Raw genomic sequence first — 24,114 nt, forward strand, 5'->3', positions numbered from 1 at the left:
GCCTCTGCCTGCTTGCTCCTCTGCGTCCAGTCCAGGTGCTATGGCTTCCAATTGTGCTTGTGATCCAAGTGTCCCAGCCTGCCAGCCCTTCTCCTGGTGTCCCATGCCCCAATCATGCTGAGTTTAATATTGACTAGGAACCAGACAGTGCTAGGGTGAGTCTATAAGTAGAGAATTAAAGGGGGCAGAGGGGTTAATTTTTTATGTCTCCAAGCTCCAGCAGCTTGATTTCCCCCCCCCCCCCAAAAAAAAAAGAAAATGCTTCTGTCCACAAATCTGGTCCTCTCCTTACTTAAGAAACACAACCTTTTCATTATAAACTAAGGCACCTGGCTTTGGAGTGTGGCAGCCAATGGTTGGGGAACCCATGAGGCCAGCCCTACAGTTCTCTTTCAAAACAAAGCTTTGCTCTATGGTCCTAATTTGCTTTAATTGTGAGTTAGGAATTTCAGGTGCCTTAACTGTCCCATGTACACATCCCTCAGGAACAAGCCTTGTATTTCAGAATCTCATTAAGCAACGGCACAAATTCTCCTGCAAGCACTGACTTCAGAAATGGAAGAGGGAAGCAAAGAATTGCCCCACAGACAGGTTGTGTACTTCTGTCCTGTGTGCACACTCGGAGCACAGCAATAAAATACACCCTCATGCTATATAAAGTACAAAGGTTCTGCCCACAGCTGTACCATGCCTGCTGTGTAACCTTACCAGCTCAACATGTGGCCATGGCCAAGGGCAAACCCAGACAGCTCTTTCCAGCCTCTAGCTATATCTGAATAGCAGTTTATGGAGCAGATGTGGGCAGCTCCACGTAAGAAGGGCTGTGGATGGTCATACTCCTCCCCTGCCCCCATGGCCAATGCTAGTGCAAACTCCTCTTGAATCTCAGCTGTCTGAGCACCATCTCCAGCGAATGCTCAGTACTATCTCCTTGTACTTTCAGATCCCATGAGAACGGCTTCATGGAGGATTTGGACAAGACTTGGGTGAGGTATCAGGAGTGTGATTCCCGTAGCAATGCCCCAGCAACACTCACCTTTGAAAATATGGCAGGTTTGTTCTGCAAACCTCTTTTTCTCCTGTTGGCTCTATAGCCTGCTTTTTTTTCAACATACCCTTCCAAGTTAACCTACAGGAACTCAGCTTAGCTTCCTCTGGGGCTGCACTTATTTGCCATATAGGGGCCTTCTGCATTGAGCCCTGTCTTGCTCCCACTGGGATATCAGAAACAGCTCCAAAAGCCCCTTCACCCCTTCCCTTTGGGCCCCTATTACCATTCTTGGGATTTAAATGTCACCCACTTTGAGCACATCTCTCCTCCTGCTCTGGCTGTAACTGTGGATGCCAGATTGAGCTCACAGTCAGTCTCCAAGGCAAAGGAGAACTCAATCTCAAGTAGAAGCCCAAGGAAATGGGGGAGGAGAAAAACAGCAGAGCAGAATAAATCAAGACTATAACAAGGAGGGCAGCAGGTATCAGGACTAGCTCCGTGGCCAAGACTCCTGGCTCCCAAACCTGATTTTGCCTCAGACTCTCTGCATGACCTCAGGCAAGTCCCCTCCTCTCGGGGCCTCCCTCTGTCAAATGGGGCGGATGGTTTTGACTAAGGTTGGGAAAAAAATGGGTGGCATTATTCCTATGCTGAGTTTGGCTGTTGTACATAGCCCTTGTTCAGATCATGATTTCCTGAGGTGGGTTCACCCTACACAAGGAAACCTCCTGCTAGTGATTCCTTGCTGGTGGCTCCCCCACCATCAGGTGATGCCTGGGGCTGGAGTGCTGGTCAGTAGTCCTGGGGGAGGCATGACGGCAGCTCTGAGGGGCACCATTTCCCTCCGTCTGCTCCAGAGCCCCATCTTTTCCCACACACGGCTCAGCACTCCCACATACCCGCTCTGTCCCAAATATTACTTATTTCTCCTAGCTGAAAATTGTCATGGCCAAAGTGGTCAGCTCAAGCCAGGACCATCATGTTCAGCCCTACTGCTCTTAAGTCCCCAGGAGCAGTTCTGACTGGGTGCACAGGCCACTTAGCATGCATCCATCTCCTGGGTGGCTTGATGTAAACTCACAGAATTGAGTTCCCAGTGCAAATACTCATGGCCATAGGCATCACTGAGATTGAGCTGGTAGAAATGCCATTAAAAATGAGCTGTCTGTGAATAGTCTGCAGTATTCCCCTAAAATCCAGTTTTCAGAGCCATTGCTAGGGTGAATGCAGGCAGTGAATGCAAAAGGGACATCGACAAAGACAAAGCAAACTGAGTTAAAATCATGAAAGCTCTGCACAGAAATGTCCTGCAGTATTTGCCCAGCTCTGCTGTCCCTATGCTTCTGGGAACCTCCGGGTGGGGATTCTTTGACTGTGAGATGCTGTTGGTGGTTGGTATTATGCAAGGGAAATGAAGAGTAGTGATGCAGTTTCCATTGCCTTCTATAACTTTCCTGCTTATTTCAGGTGTATTTATGCTGGTGGCTGGAGGTATTGTTGCCGGGATATTTTTAATATTCATAGAAATAGCTTACAAAAGGCATAAGGATGCGCGAAGGAAGCAGATGCAGCTGGCGTTTGCAGCCGTTAATGTGTGGCGGAAGAACCTGCAGGTAGGACAAACCGTTTTTAGAGCAAATCTCCAACAGGTGCGTGTTCCATTCCTTCACCAAGTCAGTGAATACAGAGCTATGGAATAGCATGGGGGGGCCCTTTGTCCCTCGCCCCGGGTCCCCAGTAACTATGGCCAGGTGTTACTGTGCTGCTAGTGGCCAAGTCATAGATTCCCTGCCTTCTCAGTGGGAATTTCCCTTGGCACTAACACACTGTCCGATGCAATCTCTCCCAGGAGGTGAGTTGTGCACAAATCTAGCCAGGACACCTGGCAAAAATGGTTTCATTCTCAACTGTGCTCCCAAGGGTGATCTGGCACATTGTTCTGCTGGAGACTATGTGCAGGAGCCAGGTCTCATTCCATTTGAGCAAACAATGCCAGCACAGCTCCTTTAAAAATGGTCTTGCACTGATGTACCATTATCTGACTGCACTTGACAGCAGATGATCACAGCGTTAATCTGCTGTTGATGAACACCCCTTTCTACTGCTTCTCTCCCGCTCTTTATGTGGTGAAATGCTCAAGTGACCATTAATGAAACAAAGCCAAAGCTAACCCCCAGCATAAGTGCAGTTGCAATCGTCATTAACTGGGACCAGTTCCAAAAAGAGGTGGTGTGTGCTCTTGTCAATTGGATTCCACAGACTTGGAGACAATGGACATCTCTTGATGCCCAAGATTCATGCTGGGTGCTATTAATGACAGTTCCTGTTAGCACAGAGACTCCCCTGGGTTCATGCCAAAGGGCTTGTTATGACAGCTTTTGTCTACAAAGCCATGGTTTCTCCTTGCCCTGAAAGCAAGGGAAGTCCAGAAGGAATCTCTTATGCCTGACAATGACACCTGATTATGATGACATACACGAGCCAGGTCCAGCCTACCTGGCCGAGCTCTCTCTTTCCCAGTTGCTGTGGGATCAACGCCGTTATGTCCTGTAACCCCAGTTTAGGGCCTGTGGAGCTTGTCTCTGAATGGTCTGGGCTGCTTCTTTTTGTTTTGGGAAGCAACTCAGCCTTCAGAGAGTAAAAGATCCTTTATCTGACTAAAGGGCACCACCCTTCAAAGAAAGAGTGAATGAAAGAAAGAAACAATGATTGGGGTGTCACTTTCAACAAGTGAAATGAAATGGCCATGTGATAGCAGCATTGACTATGGCATGGGAAAGGGCTGCTCGGGTGTAATAACCTCCCTGAAAGCAGCAGAGGGAAAGAATGAAGACAGGCTGCTATATACTATATTAGACTAACTGAGAGCTCTTTGGAGTCAGTTCACTAATACAGTATTGAAAAGCCATTTCTTTTTTTTCTTTGCTTCCAAAAAGCAGCAGCACTGAAGTGGTTAAGTCTGCTGGGACAGAGCACTATAGTCACACTGCCATTTTTCACTTGCCAACCTTCTAGAAAATACTGCACTGGGTCATTGGGCAGAATCTGTGGGACTGTGAGCTAAGCATGTCGCCCTGTGGGTATAAACAGAGTCTCATGATAAAGATCAGTTTGACAATGTAAGACTTTTCCACAGGAGGAAACGTCAGACCACTAGTATCTGGTACATTACTAGAAGGTAGGCAAGTGGAAAGATTTATTTGTTAAAACAAACAAACAAAAATAATGGTTTTTTGGGATCACAGTTTTGCCATGGCTATTTCCTGAGATGCCATGGAAGAAAAAGACATTCCATTCCATCCATCTTGCTTTCCTTTCTGTTTGTGCATGTCTGCAAAAGAGAGAACTGAAAAGGAGGAGGAAATGTATCCCCCGAGCATGCACTACGCACCAGCGGGATACATTTTGGTTACCCCCGTACGTTGGTAGAGCCCGACCTGGTTACACCATCCCCATTTGGAAAGGTCATGCTCATTGGCATTAAAGCATGTGGGAAGGAATCCTTGTCAGTACCCGCCACAGAGAGTGGCCAGACCCCCACCACCAACCATTCCCTGTGCCCTGGTGGCTGGTGCTCCCAGCCTGTGCCAACCAGGTCCGACTCGCTAACACCGATGGCTACATTTTTTGAGTTCTGTTCTTTTTTAGTTCATTCCAACCCCCTGATGACATCATAGCGCTAACGCTTTGCTTCTTCCCTTTCTTTTCCTTTTTTTTCTCCTTTTACTTTGGAAAACGTTCGGCTTTGCACAAATGCATCATTTAAATTTTTGAATACATTTTTTACAGAATATTCATACAATGACTTCTCTTTCAATGCAGTCCTCTCTCTCTCTTGTGGCGCTAGGATTCAGCTTCAGAAAAGGCCCTGAGCATTTTTTTTTAGTGGTAGGTGCAGCATCTCACCTCTCGGTCTAGCTAGACTAGCTGTGGAAGCAAGGGGCAGGAGTCATGTTTGTTACGACCAAAATGCCATTTAGCCACTGAATTTCCAGTTGTTCCCAGGGGAAGTCAGGTTAGCCGATCAGGCCTGTAAACAAACACAGAGGAGAGCAGGGCTACTTCCCCAGAGGGGTTTTCATTTCTCCAGATCCTAGCCCAGTCCAAATAGACTTAGCAGTGAGTCAGCCCTTTTGTAAATCCTGATTCAGGTCAGGGCCAAGGTGGCCCCTGGAGGACTGGGAGTGACACCAGCAGAACATCTCCAGTAGCTCTCTTACCTAAATGAAGGACATGAGATGGGGCAGTATTCAACTAGATTTAGAGATTCAAAAAACACACTAGAGATCTAATCACTTATACATATTCATTTTAGGATAGAAAAAGTGGTAGAGCAGAACCTGACCCTAAAAAGAAAGCCACTTTTAGGTCCATCACCTCCACCCTGGCCTCCAGCTTCAAGAGACGTAGGTCCTCCAAAGATACGGTAAGAGGAAGAAGAACAATTCTGCCCTCTCTCTTTCTCTCTCTCTCTCTCTCTCTCTCTCTCTTCTGCCATCCCATTGACTGCCACACACTCATCCCGAAGCTGCCAGTGTACATGCATAGCCTCATGTTCGTCGACAGTCAGTCAGTGAGTCAGTGAGTCAGTCATCCCATGTACCTCGAAGGATTCTGGGATCCTGGAGGGCAGGCAGGAGATGGTTTGTAGTCCTGTGATGAGTTTGAAGATGCTACTAAGTTTTTTTGTTTTGTTTTTTGACTGGATGATTTTTGAGTTTCTTCTCTTTTCTTTGCTCACCTTACTGGTGCTGATCTTCTGAAACCGATGACATTTCTTTTTCTGTTCCTGAGTGTTCCTGTACCTGTGTGTCATTGTATGCCTAAAACAATCACCCTGATTTAATTTGGGCACTGTCTCACCTCACGAAAGCCATGCGTGTTGCATTCTATACATGTGATTTTTGTTTGTGATTGATAGCTTTCGGGACTTAGTCCTCAGCGCACAAGTGGCAGCTGTCTCTGGTTATGACCAGTATTAATGCAGCTCTAAAAGAGAGACATCAGTGGTTAAAAGAGGAGTTTTGGAAAAACCCAACCTGATTCAAAAGCTGTATTTTTCTGCTTGGAGTAAAACTCCTTCTGTGAAATTAGAGGAAGTCTGTAAATTGTTGCCTCTAAAGTGCAACAACTGTCAAACAGAAATAACATGTCTTCTCTTGATAGAATTTCAGAGCCAAATCAATCAGGTTGGGCTGCCGAATCTGTTGAACTAAAAGATAATGCCCCATCTGTCCCCTCTGCATGACGCCTTTTGTTGTATGGCACTCTCTGCACTTTGGCTAATTTGTTGTAGCGTTTGGAGGTGGGAGATGCATTTTGCTGCCAATTAACGATCCGCTGAAATCGCCTCCTGCTGTGGTCTGCAGGTGTGTGCCCAGTGCAGGGTTGCTCAGGGGGGGTCTCATCGAGGCTGTTAGAGACATGATGCATGGCTGGGAATGAGGAAGCCTTCTGCTGAAGTGGGGTGGCAAAACGCAGCCCACCACTTTCTGCAGTGCAGCTCATCTTCATAGGGCTGCAGCCCATAGAGGCCACAGGGACTCCGAGGGACCAGCATGTGCTGTCCCATGGTCACTCTGGGCCCTGGCTCTGTATGCAAAATGGAGGTGACTCCATTTTATGCTAATGCAGGCTTGATCCCAAGAGGATCCCAGGAGCACAACTTGGATGAGGCCCAATGCGCAGCAGCAAGCTGCCAACTGAGCCCTCAGCTGGGCTGTGTTGGGCTGCCCCTTCCTTAGAAGCCACTGCTGCTTCTGCTGCTGCCATCTCACAGAACAAGCTGTCATCTCAGGGCACACAGCACGTGCCACGGGTAGCCTGGGGGCAGCCCCCCACCCCTTGAAGAAGGGATCAGACATGAGTAACAGCTGAACATCCCTGCTGTTACTAATGCTGTCCCCATAATGCTCTCTAGGCAGGAAATCTCCCCACGCCTCAGCCTGCACCGGTGAGCTCCCCTGGGGACTGGTGCCTGCCCATCACCATCCTGCGCAGGGGCTGGAACCCAGTGCAGCTCTGCAGGCCAGCCGGTGAGGGTGTCACGGCGACCGTCCTCCACGAGTTTACTCCCCTGGAAGGTGACTGTGGCTGTGGCTTTCTCCACAGCTTGAAACACTGAGCATGGGGGAAGAGGGAGCACAGTGTGGGGAGCGAGGAGGAAGAGCTGCAAGTGCAGAGATGGGAGGGCATAGGGAAGAAGACCCATGGGTACGGGGGTTAGGGAGGGAGGGAGGAGAAACTAGCCTGGGTGTGGGGGAGAGGGGAGGGAGCGAGGAAGAAGAGACATGGGTTCGGGGCATGGGGAGTGGTGTGGAGGGGCAGGGAGGCTTGGCAGGGGTGGCCTGGACAGTTCATTCATGTCTGTTGTGTGGTGCTTGCGACTGCAAGTCCCAGAGCCAGGATTAAGGAAATTACAGACTAGAGGCCCCTGCTTGAACCCCTCAGTGCTACCTCCGAGGGGCGGAGGGCTGTAGGGCGAATGAAAGGCGTTGCTGTTCTGGACCGGGGTAGTGCCGTGGTGAGCTGAGTGTGGGGACTCCAGGCAGGGGAGCTGCTCAGAGGAAGCGTGGTGGAGTTAGTGCTCTGCTTGGGTGGAGAGGGTGGTTGAGTGTGAGTGAATGGTTGTAATTTATGTCAGGGTCCATGGGGCTGTTACAGTTTAACTCTCCCTCCCATATCCCTTTTGCATGACAGGACAGCCAAGGCCTCAGATTACTGTGCTCTCTCCTCAGTTGGGGAAAAGGGTGGGAAGCCACAATGAGAGGCTTGGGCCAGGCCTGCACCAGAAGCCTGGCCCTATTCACTCACAGCCTACCCCACTAGAGGCTTAGGTCCCTCTGACACGTGGAGTTGAGCAGCAGGTTGGGTGTAGCTCCCTCGTATAGTAGTGATAGAGCAGTAGCGATGGTCTCTCTGCTTTGCAAAGAAAGCAGTGACACAGGGGCCTTGAGAGCTTGGGTTTGCTCAGATGGTCTCCCTGAGGCAGCAGAGTTGCTGGGAGCCGAGCACCCCTCTGCCCTGTATGCAGTCTCCCCTGGCAACTGTGTGCCCTGGAAGCGAAAGCTAGAGTCTGAACAGGCCTTCGCCTTGAAAGCAGACAGAGCCCTGCAGCAGAAGAGGGACAAAATCCCACTGCCCCAGCTCGCTGCCCTAATTTGGGGGGTTGCTGCATCTGAGGAGCCCTTCAAAAAGAAGCACTGTCTGGTGGCTATGACGCCAGCACGGAGGTGAAATTCTTTTCTCAGAAGGGTCAAACTGATGTATAGAAGGGATGGTGCAACTCATGCAGGGCCTCTTGGCCTGAGAGCACACAGACCTTTCAAAAGGATGGTGCTGACTTATGGTAGGAGCACCCCCACCTGCAGCCACCAGGAGGGAGGAACAGAGTACAGGCGCTGTCCCCATGCGTTTGGTTCTGTAGGTGCAATGTGCACACATCTCGGGAAAGCAGAGGCATGAGGCACATTCCTCCCACCTGTCTTGTAGGCAAGTAGCATTGCATAGTCCTGGGATATGCACAAAGAGAACAGGCATGGAGACAGAACTCATGTCTGCCCCCAGAAGGTGCAGGGAGCTGTGTTCTGGCAATAACATGTCTGGGGCCATGGCAACACTAGGGGAAAGTATTTCCTTTTAGCCTTTGTTAGCTAATTAACTCAGAGGGGCAGAGTCTGTTACAGCTCCACCTGCAAAAAGCTAGTTTCTTAATCCTGGCTGTAGAAACCTATGCTATTGTGATGGCTACCCCCTCGTCCAGCACACAAGTGTAGTATGTCTTTGGTAGCATCCAGCACTAGCTACCACCCATGGTAATTTTGCTGATGCTCCCTGAGGGATTGCCCAGAGGGGTGCAGTGACACATGCTCAATGGTGGGTGCCACTGCCAGCTCTGGGGTGCAAGTCCAATAAGAACCAACTTGGTGGCTGTGACAGCCACCTGGTATTATAGCAGGCTTCTGTCATTTCATTAGTATAGATTGGGACAAGTGTTACTGAAGGGTAGGTGAGCTGGCTGTTACCACCTCTTAAAACACTGCTAGAAGTACCATCTCCTCAAAGACATCACTACCATGTGGGCTGTTACAGAGGAGAGGAATTCTGATTGGCCAATGTCACAACAGATCATCCAGCAACAAGTTGGTGTTCCCAGTGGCTAGAGCAGAGGACTCACAATGACAACCTGTGCTGCTTCTCTGCTCCGGTACAGAAAGTCTGATGTTCTCATGTTGTGGAAAGCTCCACTTGTCTCAGGCAAAAACAGAGCACATCGTCTCCTGGGGACAGGTAATCTTCCAGGACTGTGTTGCCCTATTACAGATGAGTACAACAGCCAGCTGCTGTCTTTTGAGTATCAGGCTTAGGCAGACAGGCCTCAGATGGGCAAGGTTTGGGCACACTCAGGCTACAACAACCTGTAGAGCTTGAGGGGGGACTCTCCAGCAGCAGGGAGTCTATCCAACCTGGAAACACACGTGAAAGATGCAAAGCTGGCAGCCTGCTTCTTTCCTTGTCATTGTCTGTGTTTTTAAAGGTGGATTCTATTCTGCAATCCCACAGAATGACCCCCTTAGAGCGCCAGAGAGACATGATGGCACTGTGGATCCCAAGATGCCCCCTGGGAAAGAATCAGCCCCTTGGAAATCACTCTGGATGTTCTAACCCCCACTGATGCCATCTGAGATGCACAGCCTCTCCAGTGACAATACTTGGGGTGCACATAATCCCCACAGACACAGCAGGACATGCGTTTATTCCCCATAGGTAATTCCTGCACCTCACATAATGCCCATAGAGCTGATGTATTAATGTCCATTGCAACCACCCAAGATGTTACAGCCCCCAGAAAAGCCCCCTGAGATCCTGTAAAACACACACACGCCCCTACCAGGATGTCATATACCCCAGAAACACCAGAGAAACTGCATTGCATCCATTAGCTGCTCCTGGACATGTCCCCATCTTCACAGAAATTATACCACACCTCGTATGCCCTGGGGAGGCACAGTTTAATCCCACAGATAAGCATAAAACTGCTAACAGACACCCCTCCTCCCCCCGCCACCGTACGAGTTGCACGGTGTTGTCATGAATGCCTATTCAGTTATAACTGATGTATTTTAGTCCAGCCTCTCAGAAGATCAGGGGGGGTTCTGCAGAAAATTTTGATTTTTCAATTAAAAACCAAGTATTTTAGCCCTCCAAATTACTAAATAATCAGTTTCCTAATAGAAAAATTGAGGAAAACAGACACTTCCCACAAGCATTGCATTTAGTTAAAAACACAATTTTTAATAAAAAAGACAATCCAGACTATTACATATGATTTATAATATGATCCCATGTTAGATTAAATTGATTTTAAAAGACATTAGGTTGTTGCCTATATTTTTTCTTCATAGTCTCATTACAAAGCAGGCTTTAGGTTGTGCAAGTGCCTTCCTTTCATTTCCATACCTCGCCATGCTTTAGTCCTTTTGTAGTTAAGATGAACTCTTAATTTTGGTGTGATAACATTTTGTTTTGGGCTACTTAAATCATTCCTGTAATGTAAACTATCCTAAATTACTGATATGTAGTCATAACTTTAATTCCATTTTAACATACTTTATATTTGGAAATGTCCTTGGTTTTTAAAATTATTATCACATGGACACTAATAATGCAGGAACACTACCCAAGGAAGTTGAAGAGCATGTCAGCATGGGACAATTCTAAGATTGGACAAGATACAGTTTTTAGCTTGAAATCCTCTTCCTGCAGTTAAACTTTTATGGCCAAATTCACCAGTATCTGGCTACTTTGTGCCATTTTGGAATTGTGCAAATGTCCCAGACTGCATTGGCCAGGTAGATTTGTTCTATTGGGACTTTGCAGAGCCACACAATGAGTCAGACTGCACACCCTGGTTTTCCTCTTCCCTGCTCTCCACATTCCCTCATATACAGCTTCTCCAAAGTCCAAGCTCTTCCTACACACCCTTGTATTTCCTTTCATGTACATGCATACGTGCACATGCCAGCATTGCTAAGTCCTGTGAATAAATTGCAGTTAGCCCATTAGACTCAGGCTCAGTGACTCCAGAGGCTTCAGCCCTCACGCATTTTTTCAGCCATGCTCAAGCAAAAAAAAAATTCTCTGGGCACAGTTACTGTGTATTAAGTTTAGTACTCGTATAACCAAGTACTAAATCAGTGTGCACTAACTGTCACTCCTGTGCAGTAACGTCAGTGCACAGCTTTTTAGTGACACTAACAATGTAATAGCCTAATACTACTGCGCAGTAACATATTAACATGGTTTTTGTCCTGCCTGCCACTGCACAGTAGAATTAGGCTACTGTGCAGTTAGCATCTCCTGTAGACCTGCCCTCTGACTGGTTTCCTGGCCCCTTCCCAACCTCTGAGGAAAGAGCAGCTTCTCAGAAGGTGGACACAGATCCTCCCCCTTTCCTATGTGCAAAAAGTTTGAGGATAAAGAAGGAGAGAAAGGGGAGCAGACAACCCAGTAGTTCAGGGTAGTTCAACCTCACCTGGGGGAAACCCCCCATTGCCTCCCTGTTTTTCCCACCACCCTCTCCATTGCAGGCCTGGGAAAGGGAAGCAGAGGAGCTTCCAGCAGCAACCTTTTTCCCTCCTCCAGCCGGAAGAGTGGGTGAAATGCCTTAGAGCACTGAAGATTAGGTGCCTAGGCTGACAGATGGGTGGCTGGACGTCAGACTGGAGGCAGTGATGATATAGTTGGTTGCGGGGAGAGAGAAGTGCATATATAGGTAGGTGAGGACACAGCACCAATCTGTTGCAGTGCTTGGGGTGAAGCTGGGAGGCCCACAACACCAGGCAGTCTTATGCACGTGTGTGTGGTTTACACTCAGCTGGGTCTTTCCAGCTAGAGCTCCCTCAGCAGGGCTGTTGTACTCTGCCTCAGGGAGGAGGTCATCCTCCCCTCTCATCACAGGGCATGGTGGGTGTCGGGGAGTTCCAGCTCAAAAGATTGACCAGAAATTCACAACTTGATCTTTCTTTTTAACCACCTCCCCCATTTTGTAGACTTACCTCTTTTCTTTTTTTTGTTTGGAACATTGTTGGCAATCCTGTGCATGTGTGCATATGTGTGTACATGCCTGAACACACACAAACACGTTAGCATCCCTTTTTTGCTGCCTTCCATGCTACACATTGTTATCTTTAAACACCAAGTGTCATAATTGGCTACTATTCTTTCTAATTAAAAATCTTCCTTCTGCAGAGATTAGTGCATAAAAATCTTTGCCTTCAGATGACACTCAAAGCTTCCCTGTTTCAAACTGACTGCTGCTGCGTGACTGAAGTTCTCAGTGGGCATAAGGTTCTTAGCCAAGATAGCCGCTGCCTCCCATATTTATCCAGTGGGAATGCAGCTATATCACCTTCAGAGTGAAGCTGTCAGGAGGCAAAAGAGGAGCACTCTCAAATTCAGATTAAGGGATTTGGTGAACAGGCTGCAGAGGTGTAACAGGGTAGCTTGGCACCAGGGGCAGCAGTGGCACAAGAGGTAGTGGTGCTTCCCAAGTGCCACTGCCTATGTTATAGCCAGCTGGTGGCAGTATTAGCTGCTATTTCCTTGCCCTGCCCTCCAAGTTGGCACCCAGAGCTGCTGCCCCAGCCGTGCCGCCCTAGTTACACAGCTAACAGCCTGTTGCCTATGATCTACTGGGCACGTCTACATGAAACGTTTACTGTGGAGCTGCCTAATTAGCTCCACAGTAAATGTCTCAGCATCTACACATGCAGCCCTATTCAGCCTCAGTAAACTAACTCCACCACAGGTTAGTTCTTGTAAATACATGTACTATCCTGTGGCAGAGTTTTTTACTGCGCTGCAATGCACATGTAGATGCTGATGGGACTGGCTGGGGCATAAGGGTGCTTTAGTGTGGGGGCTACCTGCCAGCTAGCCCCATGCTGGAGCACCCTTATACCCCAGCCAGCCTCTCCACAGCATGTTGAGCCGGATCAGAGCAGCTCTGGGCTGGCAGGCTTGACCCCCTAGGCCTCCTGCCAGCTGGGACTAGCTCTGATCCAGTTCAGCATGCTGTGGTCACAGGCGCACGTTCAAGTGTGGTGCCTGGGAGCAATTAACTCTGACACAATATGTGCTGGAGCGTATTGCTGCACACTAATAGCAGTATGAGTGTGCCCACTGAGAACTGTAGGAGCTGACATACATTTTGAAAAAGGGAAATTCTTGATGAGTTTCTTTCTTAGACCAAAATAAAACCCTACATACTGCACCAGATCTACTCAGAATTCACCACTTTACCCAGGTTTGTGTAAACAGATGAGGGCTGAGGTGGGATTGTACAGGCCGAAAAATGGCCTAACTAAAAATACTTAGAGGCTCCATTTTAATGTTTTTTTATCTCTATAAACTAACCAGTGGATTTGCTTATCATCTCCAACATATTCATTCAAGGAATAATTTGTATGTGGAATTCATAGTATATTCTTTGTATTTAACAAGAAGATTGGATTCCTGCTTTCAGTATAAAATCCACTTTAGTCTTGTCTATGGAGCTATAACTTATTCCTTCTCCATTTATACACAAATCTATCAACACAGATACTATGACACTACAGCCCCCAAAGGAACCATCACAGTCTTTATCTTTGAATAAAACACACACAGTCCAAATACCCATGCCATAAGCCTCTATATCCTTTGAAAAGCCGTAATTCACAGGCCTGATATGTGCACATATCAGAAGCTCATAAAATCTGTAAATAAATTACACACAGGAACAATGCAAAATGGTAAAATACCAGCAAATACAGAACAAGGTGGATATAGTCATTCATAGTATAGTACAAGGCACAAGCAAGCACTGGCTGAGAGTATTCTTAGAGACACACAACCCACAGAAAACTTGATGGGCCACTGATCCTTATACATCATATGAGACCTCTTTGTGTCTCTGGACCCCACAGGTGATGCCATCTCTCTCACGCATACAACCTGGGATGCAGCTACTCCTTTTTATCAGAAGTGGTGCAATGTGCATGTCCATCTGAGTGTTCAGTAGTCTTTGTTTGGTATAGAAACTGGCCCTGGATTTCTGCATTCAGAGGGCAGGTTTCAAGTCAGGGTAGCACAGAGCAGTTAATAGTGGGGGGTAGAGGAGTGAAAGAGTAGAAGATAGCGCCCAAATGGATGGAAATTGGATGTTTTGCTCTCTAGGCTTGCTCCAATGGCTACTGGAATCCATAGCCATCATTCCACTGACGTCTGCAGGCACTGGCTTGGGCCCTGTAGTATCCAAGTGGGGAAAAAAGAAGTTAAGGTTGACAGGCCATATCTGGATCCATAAAGAACATGACTTTTTCTTCTGGGAATTTCTGGGTGGTATTACCTTTTCTCCCAGACTTCATGGTGGTGGGCTTGAAGGATGCAGCTCTGTGCTAGGGGTTATGCTGATCAGGCAGTGAGGTTAAGAGTAGTGAAAAAGAATGAGTCTGCCTAGTTATGAAGCCTTTCCTGGGGAAAGGAGATATTTTGGTTCCTTCCAATTTAAATTGATCTCTGCCATCCTTACAGCTATTGGCAGTGAGTTGTATAACTAGGATGGCTTTTCCCAGGTAGCTTTTGCCAAATTCCTTCTATGAGGAAAACAGAATCCAAATTCCAGGCCACTTCTCTAATACAGGACCAACATGGCATTTTCACATTAACAGCTGTCTTTCAGATGATCACAAATAAAGCCAAGTTGCACATTTCTTTACCAGCGTGACAGGAAAGATAAAAACAGAGTCATTGGAACCCAGAGGGTAGTGCCCTGACCTTAAAGCAAAGGTAGGCATCGGGAGCAAGTCAATTGTTTAAAGCCAGCCAGACTCTCCAAACTATAACTAACCCGATGGGCTGGCTCTAATCGATTCCTAGGATCTTCTAGTCCAATAGCTCCTCACTGAAGCAGAGGCAGTCACTCAGTAAGCGACACAGCTGCCATATTCTGTAGAAACTGTACTGTACTCCATGCACTTGTCAGAGGTGAGCTGTGGGATGCTTGCCAACTGTTTGCAGTGACCTCTGGACAAGCTTTGACTGCATTTGCAATTGTCTCTTAAGACGGCAGCACTTTTCCTGCTGTTGCATCATCCCTGAGCAATTTCCTGTAGGGATACATGTTTGAACTGAGCTTAACCAGGCAGCAAGTGCTAGGGCTACCTAACACCATGTTCTCCTTGTCTGTGCGTTTGTCTTTTGCAGCAGTATCATCCCACTGACATTACCGGGCAACTCAACCTCTCCGACCCCTCAGTCAGCACTGTGGTGTGACATTCTCCCACAGGAGCCATCGGTCCTAGCCAGGCAGCCTAGGAAGGCACAGCCAGGACTTCCTTTCAAAGTGACACTGATTGGTCTTTACTGGTGAGACAAGAGGGAAGCATCCTTCATCCATACGCAGTGACATCATTGTATATCTCCTTCCCTTCCTAGGCTCACTGGCAATAACAGCATGCCAGGCTGCTCCACAGGACCAGGTCCCATTTTGGAACTTCATTGTACAAAGACAACTGCTTCCAATCAGTGCTGTTTTTAATCAGTATTGCCACTGGCTGATCATGTGCTGGACTCAAGGAAAGAACAGCTCTGCTGCACCGTGGCACCTGTCCTTCTTGTGGAAAGAAAGCAAGAAGAGCAGGGATGATTGCAAACGTATCTTCCTTGACAGGGGGAGGAGAGTTATTTGCTACAATCCTGCTTGTTCGTGAGTGCATGCATACCCTACGCAACCTATTTCACACAACACTGGAGGACTATGGTGTGATGTGCTAACATTCCCAGCGCAGTGGATGATTGTACATAGCTGATCATGCTTCTGTTCAGTGTGTCTGTTTCAGAGACAGATGCAGCCTTAGGGGACAGTGATCAACAGGTGTTCTCTGTGGCTGTAGTTGGGACAAGCCTTTTCAGCTCTCTTCCTTTCCAGATGATCATGAACTCCACCCTTCCCTCCTCCATCTCACCTGCCTGCACAAGAAACCCGCACTGCTCTTGGCTCCCACCAGAGTAGGCTGTTTTTACATAGCCTTTGTCATGCGGGGGGAAGGCCTGGTGATATGTCTCTCACTCGTTTGCCCCTTGACCACACTCATTCACCCTGGTTTGATGGGAGTGGCTTAGAAACACGTTGCTGGCTGTGCAACAGTTGGCTAAGGGGCTTTCCACACACTTCCCTCGCACGTCTTCCACACACGAAACCTGCACGAGGCCCCACTCACACAGAGCAAGTGAGGATGCCCAGCTCCTCCATTAACATTTGTAATACTATAGTAGGGGGTGGCGGTTGCTGCTTGCACCAGGCACTGACAGGTGCTGGGCATGTGTCATGACAATAGGCTGTGGAGGTGCTTCCCATCCCTTGCCATTTCTACCCTTCCTCCTTGTCCCAGCTTTTGCCAGATTCCTTTGGGGCACTGCACTTCCTATCAATCTGATGAGAAAGGCTCTCTGTAGCAGTGAGATGCCTTCCAGCTGAATGAGCCCAGGAGGTTCTGGTATCCCTGCATGGACTCCAATCCTGCTCTGTTGGCCTGTTGCTTGTAGGTCATCCTTGGAGCATGTACCCTGAAGTGCCCATACTGGCTGGACGCTCAGATCTTCCCTGCGGCATGAGCTGGCTAGCAGCACAGCAGCAACACCAGTGGGCCTCAGCCAGCACAGAGTCCTAGTGTGTACAGAGATGGGACCTGGCCCATCCTGCAGCTGTGACCTGATTCTCTATCTTTTCTCGTTGAAAATGAGACCAGCTCAGAGGTTGGGATGAGACAGGCCTTACCACCCTGCCTTTCTGGAAGAGTGCCTCCCCCCACCTCATACAGGACAGTGTGCATCATTCTGCTGGCTCCCACAAACTTCTGTGCAGGCAGTGGGGAATTAGCTTAGTGAGCCTCTTCCTCCACCCTCACTGCAGCCTGCTCTCAAGCAGTGCACAGCTGGTGGCCCTGCTCTGCCCCTGTCCAGCTGCCCTGGGTGCCAGCAGAGCTGCTGCTGCTGTTACCCTTTACTAGGCGAGATGTAGATACATTTTTTTAAAAGCAAACCCATCTGCAATGTTGACACCAGAACACTGAGCCCTCTGCTTATCCTGTCCCCAGCCCAGCATGGCCAGATGGTGGCATGCGAGGAGCAGCAGCCACTGGCTTGCCCCTTCGGAAGGCTGGGCTGGACTCTGAGGACTGGTGGCCATTGCAGAAGGAGCTGCACTGTGCAGCATTCCCAGGACCAGTGGGCCTAGTCATCAGCTGGTGTAATGGCATAGCTCCCTGGATTAATGCAGCTCCGCTGAGTCCAGTGAGGTGATGCCAGTTTATACCTGGTGAGGATTCAATCTTTTATCCTTTATACTTTGATGTAATGTAACTTAAGACATGGGTTTTGCAAGAGCTGAGTAAAGTCCCGGCGGGATGCTAAAGATGAGTACTGCAGTGCCACGTGCCTCCTTCCTTGCCGTAACTGTTGAAAAGTTGAGCCTCAGTGGCAACCCCCACACTGGCAGGTCACCTCAGAGACTCAGCTGGTGCCATTTGCAAAGAGTCTTTACTAAAAGCCAGAGACAGAAGCCATGCAGAGGGGAGGGCTGTGCAGGAGCTCCCAAAATCTTGAGAGCCTGTGAAACGTGTGCAAGGGCCCAGAGCCAGACTGTTGATCTGCACCTGACCCACCTTTCTAGACATGCCTGGGACATGTCCAACCGCCCCAGGCCCCTGGAAGGAAATGCCATGTAGGCTGGCTGGGGCAGGCTCACACCACATGTATGCCTGCACACGAGTGCATCCCAACCCTGGCATCTCCCCAGCCTCTGGCAGTCCTGCAAGGCAGCCACAGCCCAGGCAACCTCAGACATCTACACTCATTAGCAGCAGAGGTACAGCAAGCTTATTCAGGGGCGGGAGGGAGGAGGGGGTAACCCCTTGTTGGGTGTGGGGGTGAGGGTAGGGGAGTCTTACTTGCATGGGCTCTCTGTACACTGAAAGCAGCTGCTATAACTGTGACTGCAGCAGTATCCACTCAGGCAGCAACAGCCCCATGATTTGGGTTCCATGAAGCTGGGCTTCGTGCCCAGCTTGTTTCCTTCCACCCCAGCTGTACTATGGGGCACCAAGCTGTGCCTGCTCTGACCAAAACTTGGGGGGAGGGGGGGAACTATTCCACTTGCCACCCACAGATACACTGCTGGGGGCAGGGCTGCACTGTCCAGCTGCTCTGGACAGGTAATGCAGGGCTGTCCCTACAGCAGCAAAGACTTCCTGGAGGCAGGGTAGGTTCCGGCACCCTGTCACAGTTGGCACCCAGGACTAGGTCCTGCCCCTCAGTCGTCATTCTGCAATCCTGGAGATTTAGATCCTGCCCTTTTTTATTCATTAGCGTAATTAAGCAATCTGTTACATGCCTAAGGAAAAGTTCAGCTGCAGCTCCTCCTTCAGCGGCTGCTCCTCCAACACCCCCAGGTTAAAATCAAGCATAATTAGGCAGTTTGGAAATCTGTCTGCATCTGTCTCCCTCCTTGACACCCGTCACATCTGGCACTGGATTTAAGTAGGCACAGGCTGTGAAGGATAAGCCCGGTATAGCTGGGTCCCCTGAGTTAAGCCAGCATTTCTGTTGGTGTGCAGTGCTGGAGGGTGTCAGAGGTAGTTCCTAAGGACAGTACATATCCTCAGTACTGTGCTGCTGCCCCACCAGTTCCCCTTGCTTCAGTGCAACTGTGCTGACTTGCACCAGCAGGGCTCTCTGCTATGTGCAGTGGCTGTAGTATGGGAGCAGTACCCCCTCCCCCTGCACACATTGGGTGCTCTGCACTGCAGGAACTACCCAAATGCTACTGGAGCAAGGAGGTGATATCTTTTATTAGACCAACTAGATACTTGCAAAAAAAATATTTATTTGCAAACTTTCAGGCACAGGCACCCTTCATCAGGGAGACATCCTAGGAGAACTTTTACAATCTTTGCAATCTCCTATGCCTGATGAAAGGCGCCTGTGCCTGAAAGCTTGCAAATAAAGAATTTTTTTTTGAAAATATCTAGTTGGTCTAATAAAAGATATCACCTCTACCATGAGTTCTGATTCCTTTTGCCTCTAGGCCTATATGGCTACAACCTGGATGCCTGACACTAAAGCAAGAAGTCTTTCTAAGTATTGGGGATCACTGCAAGTGGACAGGGTGTGAACGTGCTGGTGCTCTGGCCCAGTCCTGTTGTCCGGGACTGAATATCAGAACAAAAGCAGAGACTGGGGCCTCTGGGAGCCTGAGCTGCTTTCTACCCTTGCCACAGGTTAGGGGGCTGCTCTTGTCAGCCACCTGAAATGGAGGTTCCTGTTTGTCTGTCTAGATCGGGGTACTCAACCTCGAGCCTGCAGACCAAATGCAGTCTGCAGAGCCATGGCATTAGGCCTGCAGGGCTCTCCACAGGTCGGGAAAGTTCGTGCCAAGGGAGCCGTGGCGAATACTACTGCCACCTCTCCCTGCTGCCAAATTCCCATGCCCCCTGTTCCTGCACAGAGGAACTTGCCCCCTTCCTTCTGTGGGTTGAGGTCAAGCTCCCTCCCCCCACCTCTGCAGGACCTGGTTAGGACTGGATCAGGGCCAAGCTCCCCTCCACCTTCCTCCACATGCCTGGACGGGGCCCCACTGCACCTGCCCTGGACAACAGGTTGGGATCACTGGCTAAATCAAGCCCACAAATGGACTGGGCACTGCCCAGTTGAACACCAAGGTCTGTCATTTCCCTGGCTCTTGGTAGCTGCTAGAGGATGTGAACTGGGCTCCTGCCTGAGGAGGGAGGGAAGGGAAGACCCCACAGCATGAGAAGCACAGCTCATAAACCCTGGGGCACTGGTGCTTCATCCCTCCCAGGGCTAGAGGCACTTCCCTGCCCTGGCTGCAAGCTGGTGCCAGCCTGGTATGTCCCTGCTCTGCCCAGTGCCTTGTATCACTACAGCTCTTTTCTGCCCCATCCCAGAGCTACTGCTGGGGCAGTGTCATCCTGGGTCGCAGAGCTCTTTGCCGAGGGTAGGGGTCTTTGCTCAGCTTGTTGCAGGCCACAACCAGGCAGCTAGTCAGGATGCAGATGATGATGCTGCCTAGGAAGGAAGCTGGGCCAATGAGCAGCAAGATAGCATAGTCGCGTGGGTGCAGTGGGCTCTCCTGGCAGTGGCTGAAGGAGGCATTGTCAAGGGCTGCAATGGGAAACTGGTTGAGCATCTCTGGGAAATGGCACAGGGTCAGATTCTCCTCTGCAAGAAGAAAAGAAATGCACCAGTCAGCTCCTGACTTACCAGCAAGGGCAACTTCCATTTTGCCTTGGCTTTGTGGACATGATGAGAGGGCAGAGGTGCCTAGTGCCATCAGCAAGGGATGAGGCAGGAGGGCTGGGCAGGGCACCACCAGGGCAGGTGGGACAGCATCACTGGCACAGGGCCAGGATGGCAGAGTCAGAGTGATGCAGACTGAGGTTGGGCAGCTGTTGCACCTGGGAAAGATTTCATAGATTTCATAGACATCAGAGCTGGAAGGGACCTCAGGAGATCATTGAGTCCAGCCCCCTGCCCAAAGGGCAGGAAGTCAGCTGGGGTCATAGGATCCCAGCAAGATAAGCATCCAATTTGCTCTTGAAGGTGTTCAATGTAGGTGCTTGAACCACCTCCGATGGCAGGCTGTTCCAGACCTTGGGGGCTCAGACAGTAAAGAAATTCTTCCTTATGTCCAGCCTGAACTGGTCTTGCAGGAGTTTATGACTGTTCGACCTAGTCATCCCTTGTGGTGCTCTGGTGAACAAACGTTCCCCCAGATCCTGGTGGTCACCCCTGATAAACTTATAGGTGGCCATCAGATCACCCCTGAGCCTACGCTTTTCCAGGCTAAAGAGTCCCATGGCTCTCAGCCTGTCATCGTAAGATCAATGCCCAAGTTGCCCACATCAGCCTCAACATGGTACTGGCCTCCAGGCTTTAGGCAGGTGACAGAGGGCCCTGGCCACTCCTTTGGTCAGCACTAAGGGATAACAACCTACAGCATAAGACTCTGATCCCTCAGGCCATCCCCTCTGAGTCCATGGTAGTGTGTGCACATAGAGGGCTGGGGGGCATCTCTCCCCACAGAGCCCATGGCAGGGGTGGGTTTGGTGCTTGTGGCAGCTGTTTTCCCTTGGAGTCCCTGGTCATGAGGCTGGGTTGGTGCCCATGGGAGCAGCTGAGCTGAAGCTGGGCATCCTGTTGCCTTGGGGAGCACCTCTCTCCTCAGGGCTCACAACAGGGCAGCTCTTCTCCCTGGGGAAGTGGGAGAACAAGGAGGAGGGGACAAAGGGCCACCAATCCAGCACCATGGGGTTAAGGGCTCTACCTCTGCAGAGTGCTCTCCCCATTGCCCAGGCTCTCCTGGGCATCTCCTATGCACCAGCCCCACACTTTTGTGCTCAGCTCCCACAGCCTTGCTCCAGCTATGCTGGTGCCATCAGTGCACTTACAGCACCCTTGTCCAAGGCCATTCACAGCCTCCCCCCACTCCCCCCCGGTCATGACAGGTTCACCCTGTGCCTGGTGGCAGCCTGGCCAGCATCTGCCTGAAGGTAGGGCAGCATAAGCTGGCCCAGGCCCCAGAACTGGAGGTTTTCTCAGAGAAGAGAAGCAGATGGAAGTCACAGGTACCATCACGGCTCAGCACCAGGCAGCACATCCTTGGCTCCAGCATTATGGAGGAAGCAGGGAGTACTTCCTGCTGTCCCATGGCCTGGGGCCATGCTAGAGCCACCTGCACCCTAGCGATGCTCCATAAAACCTTGTGGGCTTGCCATGGAGCAAGGGCTGAAACACCTGCCTGGTGGCCAGTGAAGGGGAGGTACTTGGGACTGCCCTTCACCTCAAAGCAGAGGGGGCCCAGACTGCTCTTGACCAGCCATCCCAAGGGTGCTCTGCATACACACCCCACGCCTTTTACCTTGGATCTTGTCCCTGTTGTGGGTGAGCCAGAGGAAGAGGGGCCAGATGGCACAGCTGCATGCCCAGGGGTTGCCCCCAAGTGTCAGCAAGTGTACAGCAGGCAGGTTCTCAAAGAAGCCAGTGTCCAGGGACTGTAGAGCATTGTTGTGCAGAAACAGAGCCTGGAGTCGGAGCAAGGTGCGCGGCACATCTGGGGCCAACTGGGCCAGCTGGTTGTTGCCCACATTGAGTGTTGTGAGGCTGGACAGTGGCAGGAAGGTTTCTGCTGTGAGCACCACGAGGTAGTTGTTGCTGAGGTCCAGCTCCTGCAGCACCCCAAGCCCTGTGAGTGCTTGGCTGTGGATGCTCACCAGCACGTTGTCATGCAGACTGAGGTACAGCAAGGACACCTGCTGCAGGAAGGTGTGAGCCTGGAGCTTGGCGATGTGATTATAGCCCAGCAGCACTGCACTGGCGTTGGTGGGCAGGCCACTGGGCACAAAGTGTAAGGCATGATCACGGCAGTCCACTTCCCCTGAGGAGCAGTTGCAAATAGCTGGGCAGGCAGCACAGAGAAGTGGGTACAGGAGGAGGAGAGAGGTCAGCAGGGCTCCCCGACAGCTCAAGCTGGCCATGCCCACAAGATGAGACACTGAAGGAAGGACTTGGCTCCCACCCACTCAGCCACAAATGCAGACTCACCAGGGCAGCATCCCTGGGGACCTGTCGTGGCTCCTGGATGTCCCCTACCCCCACGTCATTGGGCCACCTGCCCAGGCCAGAGGAGTGGGGCAGTGGGTTGTGCGACTCCTCACAAGGAAGCAGGCGCCTTGGAGCTTTTGCTAGTGGCTCACATTCCCTTGCACGAACTTGGGCGTCACCTACGTTCTGCAAACATTAACCTGGCTGCTCAAAGGCTGCTGCTTGCCCCGGATTGTGGTTTCTCCAGGGTGGAGCTGCACTTTTCTTAGCAAATATTTTCTAAGACCAGCTTCTGCTGCCAAGGTGCAGAGCCACAGCTCCCCCGCCCCCACCCAGCTACCAGCCAGGTACAGCTACTGCTCCAGCATTAACCCCTTGGCACAGAGCTACAGCAGGCATCAAGGAACCCAGCTTAGACCCAGATCCCAGCAGCAGGAACTGTAGTGGTGCCAGGGAGTGGTGCCAGGAAGGTGGACTTGAACCCAGTCTGCCCCACCCACGCCCCGCAGAGTGGCTCATGACCAGCTCCAGAGCAAATGTGTCTAGATCCCTCCACATCCCCCACCTCCATTACTGATGCCTGGGCCAAGCACTGGAGTTCAGGGGGGACACCCTCACCCCAATTCTTGGTGCCCTTCTCAGCCAGCAGCTGAGCCTCTTGCTCTGTTCCCATTCAGTTCTGCCTTTCTCTGTTTACCCCACGCTCGCCCTGTGGCAGCTGTTATTGTTTGGGCTGCACAACAGATCTCTGAGGGGCACTGTACCAGCCATGATACTAGTCTCCACTGGCTTCAGGGGAAGGAGGAACTGTACTGACAGGGATGATTGCTGTGCCATTGGTCTCTCAGGGGGTCACTGAGATGGCTGTGGTCTGTGATTAGTCTCTTGGGGCATTGTGCAAACTCTTGTGGCCAAGCTGCATCACCAGTCCCTGGGTGGTACTGTGTAAGCTACCAGCTGCGATGGTGAGGCTCTGCCTGTGGACTCTCCAGGGTCACTGTGCCAGCTTTTGCAAGGTGTGCTACTCGGCTGTAGTACTGAAGTCTGAGAGGCACAGTGCCAGCTCTAGAGGGGATTGCTCTCTCTCCCCTCAGCAAGGCCCTAGAGGAAATGCACTTCCTGCCTTCTTCTTTAGGGTCACCTCCACCACCGTGGGGCACCAGCTGCATATGATTCTGGACTTCCCACCAACCAAGTGGGGGCCCCTGAGGCTCAGCTGGATGGTACAGCCTGGAGTGCATGTGTCAGGAGAGGAAGGCACCATCTTTCTGCACAATTTCTATCCCAGGGAGGCCAGAACTTGACAGCAGGGTGCTTCTAGGCTGAAAATAGTATTTGAATCCTGCTAAGAACTGACTTTTGTTTCTCACTGGAACACATACAGTCTCCTTAACACTAAGTCTCCACCCCACCCCCAGCCGCACATCTTAGCTTATGGACTCTCAGGGCTCCTCAGAGCT

General features: G+C 50.4%; 2 protein-coding genes across 18 annotated transcripts in view; one reads left to right on the forward strand and one right to left on the reverse strand.

Annotated features, from left to right (window-relative positions):
• The window catches only part of GRIN1 (glutamate ionotropic receptor NMDA type subunit 1), a 62,622-nt gene extending 45,158 nt beyond the window's left edge, over positions 1-17,464 (forward strand). For 2 of the 17 annotated variants that reach the window (XM_090022059.1, XM_090022062.1), the window contains 6 exons: positions 944-1,053; positions 2,459-2,604; positions 4,781-4,879; positions 5,307-5,417; positions 6,912-7,074; positions 15,239-17,464. In XM_090022059.1, the coding sequence (XP_089878185.1) occupies positions 944-1,053; positions 2,459-2,604; positions 4,781-4,879; positions 5,307-5,417; positions 6,912-7,074; positions 15,239-15,255 (646 nt within the window). In that variant the 3' untranslated portion in view covers positions 15,256-17,464. Of the gene's footprint in view, positions 1-943; positions 1,054-2,458; positions 2,605-4,127; positions 4,170-4,780; positions 4,881-5,306; positions 5,418-6,911; positions 7,075-9,553; positions 9,758-15,238 lie in introns of those variants that run through there. The other 15 variants (XM_090022064.1, XM_090022076.1, XM_090022066.1 and 12 more) reach the window with 13 other exon arrangements.
• A 2,536-nt stretch (positions 17,465-20,000) lies between these two features.
• LRRC26 (leucine rich repeat containing 26) lies at positions 20,001-22,587 on the reverse strand. The gene is made up of 2 exons (XM_090022587.1): positions 21,972-22,587; positions 20,001-20,272 (listed from the first exon to the last, which is right to left on the reverse strand). Exons 1-2 carry the CDS (start codon positions 22,585-22,587, stop codon positions 20,001-20,003), a joined length of 888 nt encoding a protein of 295 aa, XP_089878713.1.
• Positions 22,588-24,114: the final 1,527 nt, after the last annotated feature.

The sequence above is a fragment of the Crocodylus siamensis genome, chromosome 11 (genome assembly GCF_052110815.1).
Source record: "Crocodylus siamensis isolate JL-2025a chromosome 11, ASM5211081v1, whole genome shotgun sequence".
Classification (NCBI taxonomy): Eukaryota; Metazoa; Chordata; order Crocodylia; family Crocodylidae; genus Crocodylus; species Crocodylus siamensis.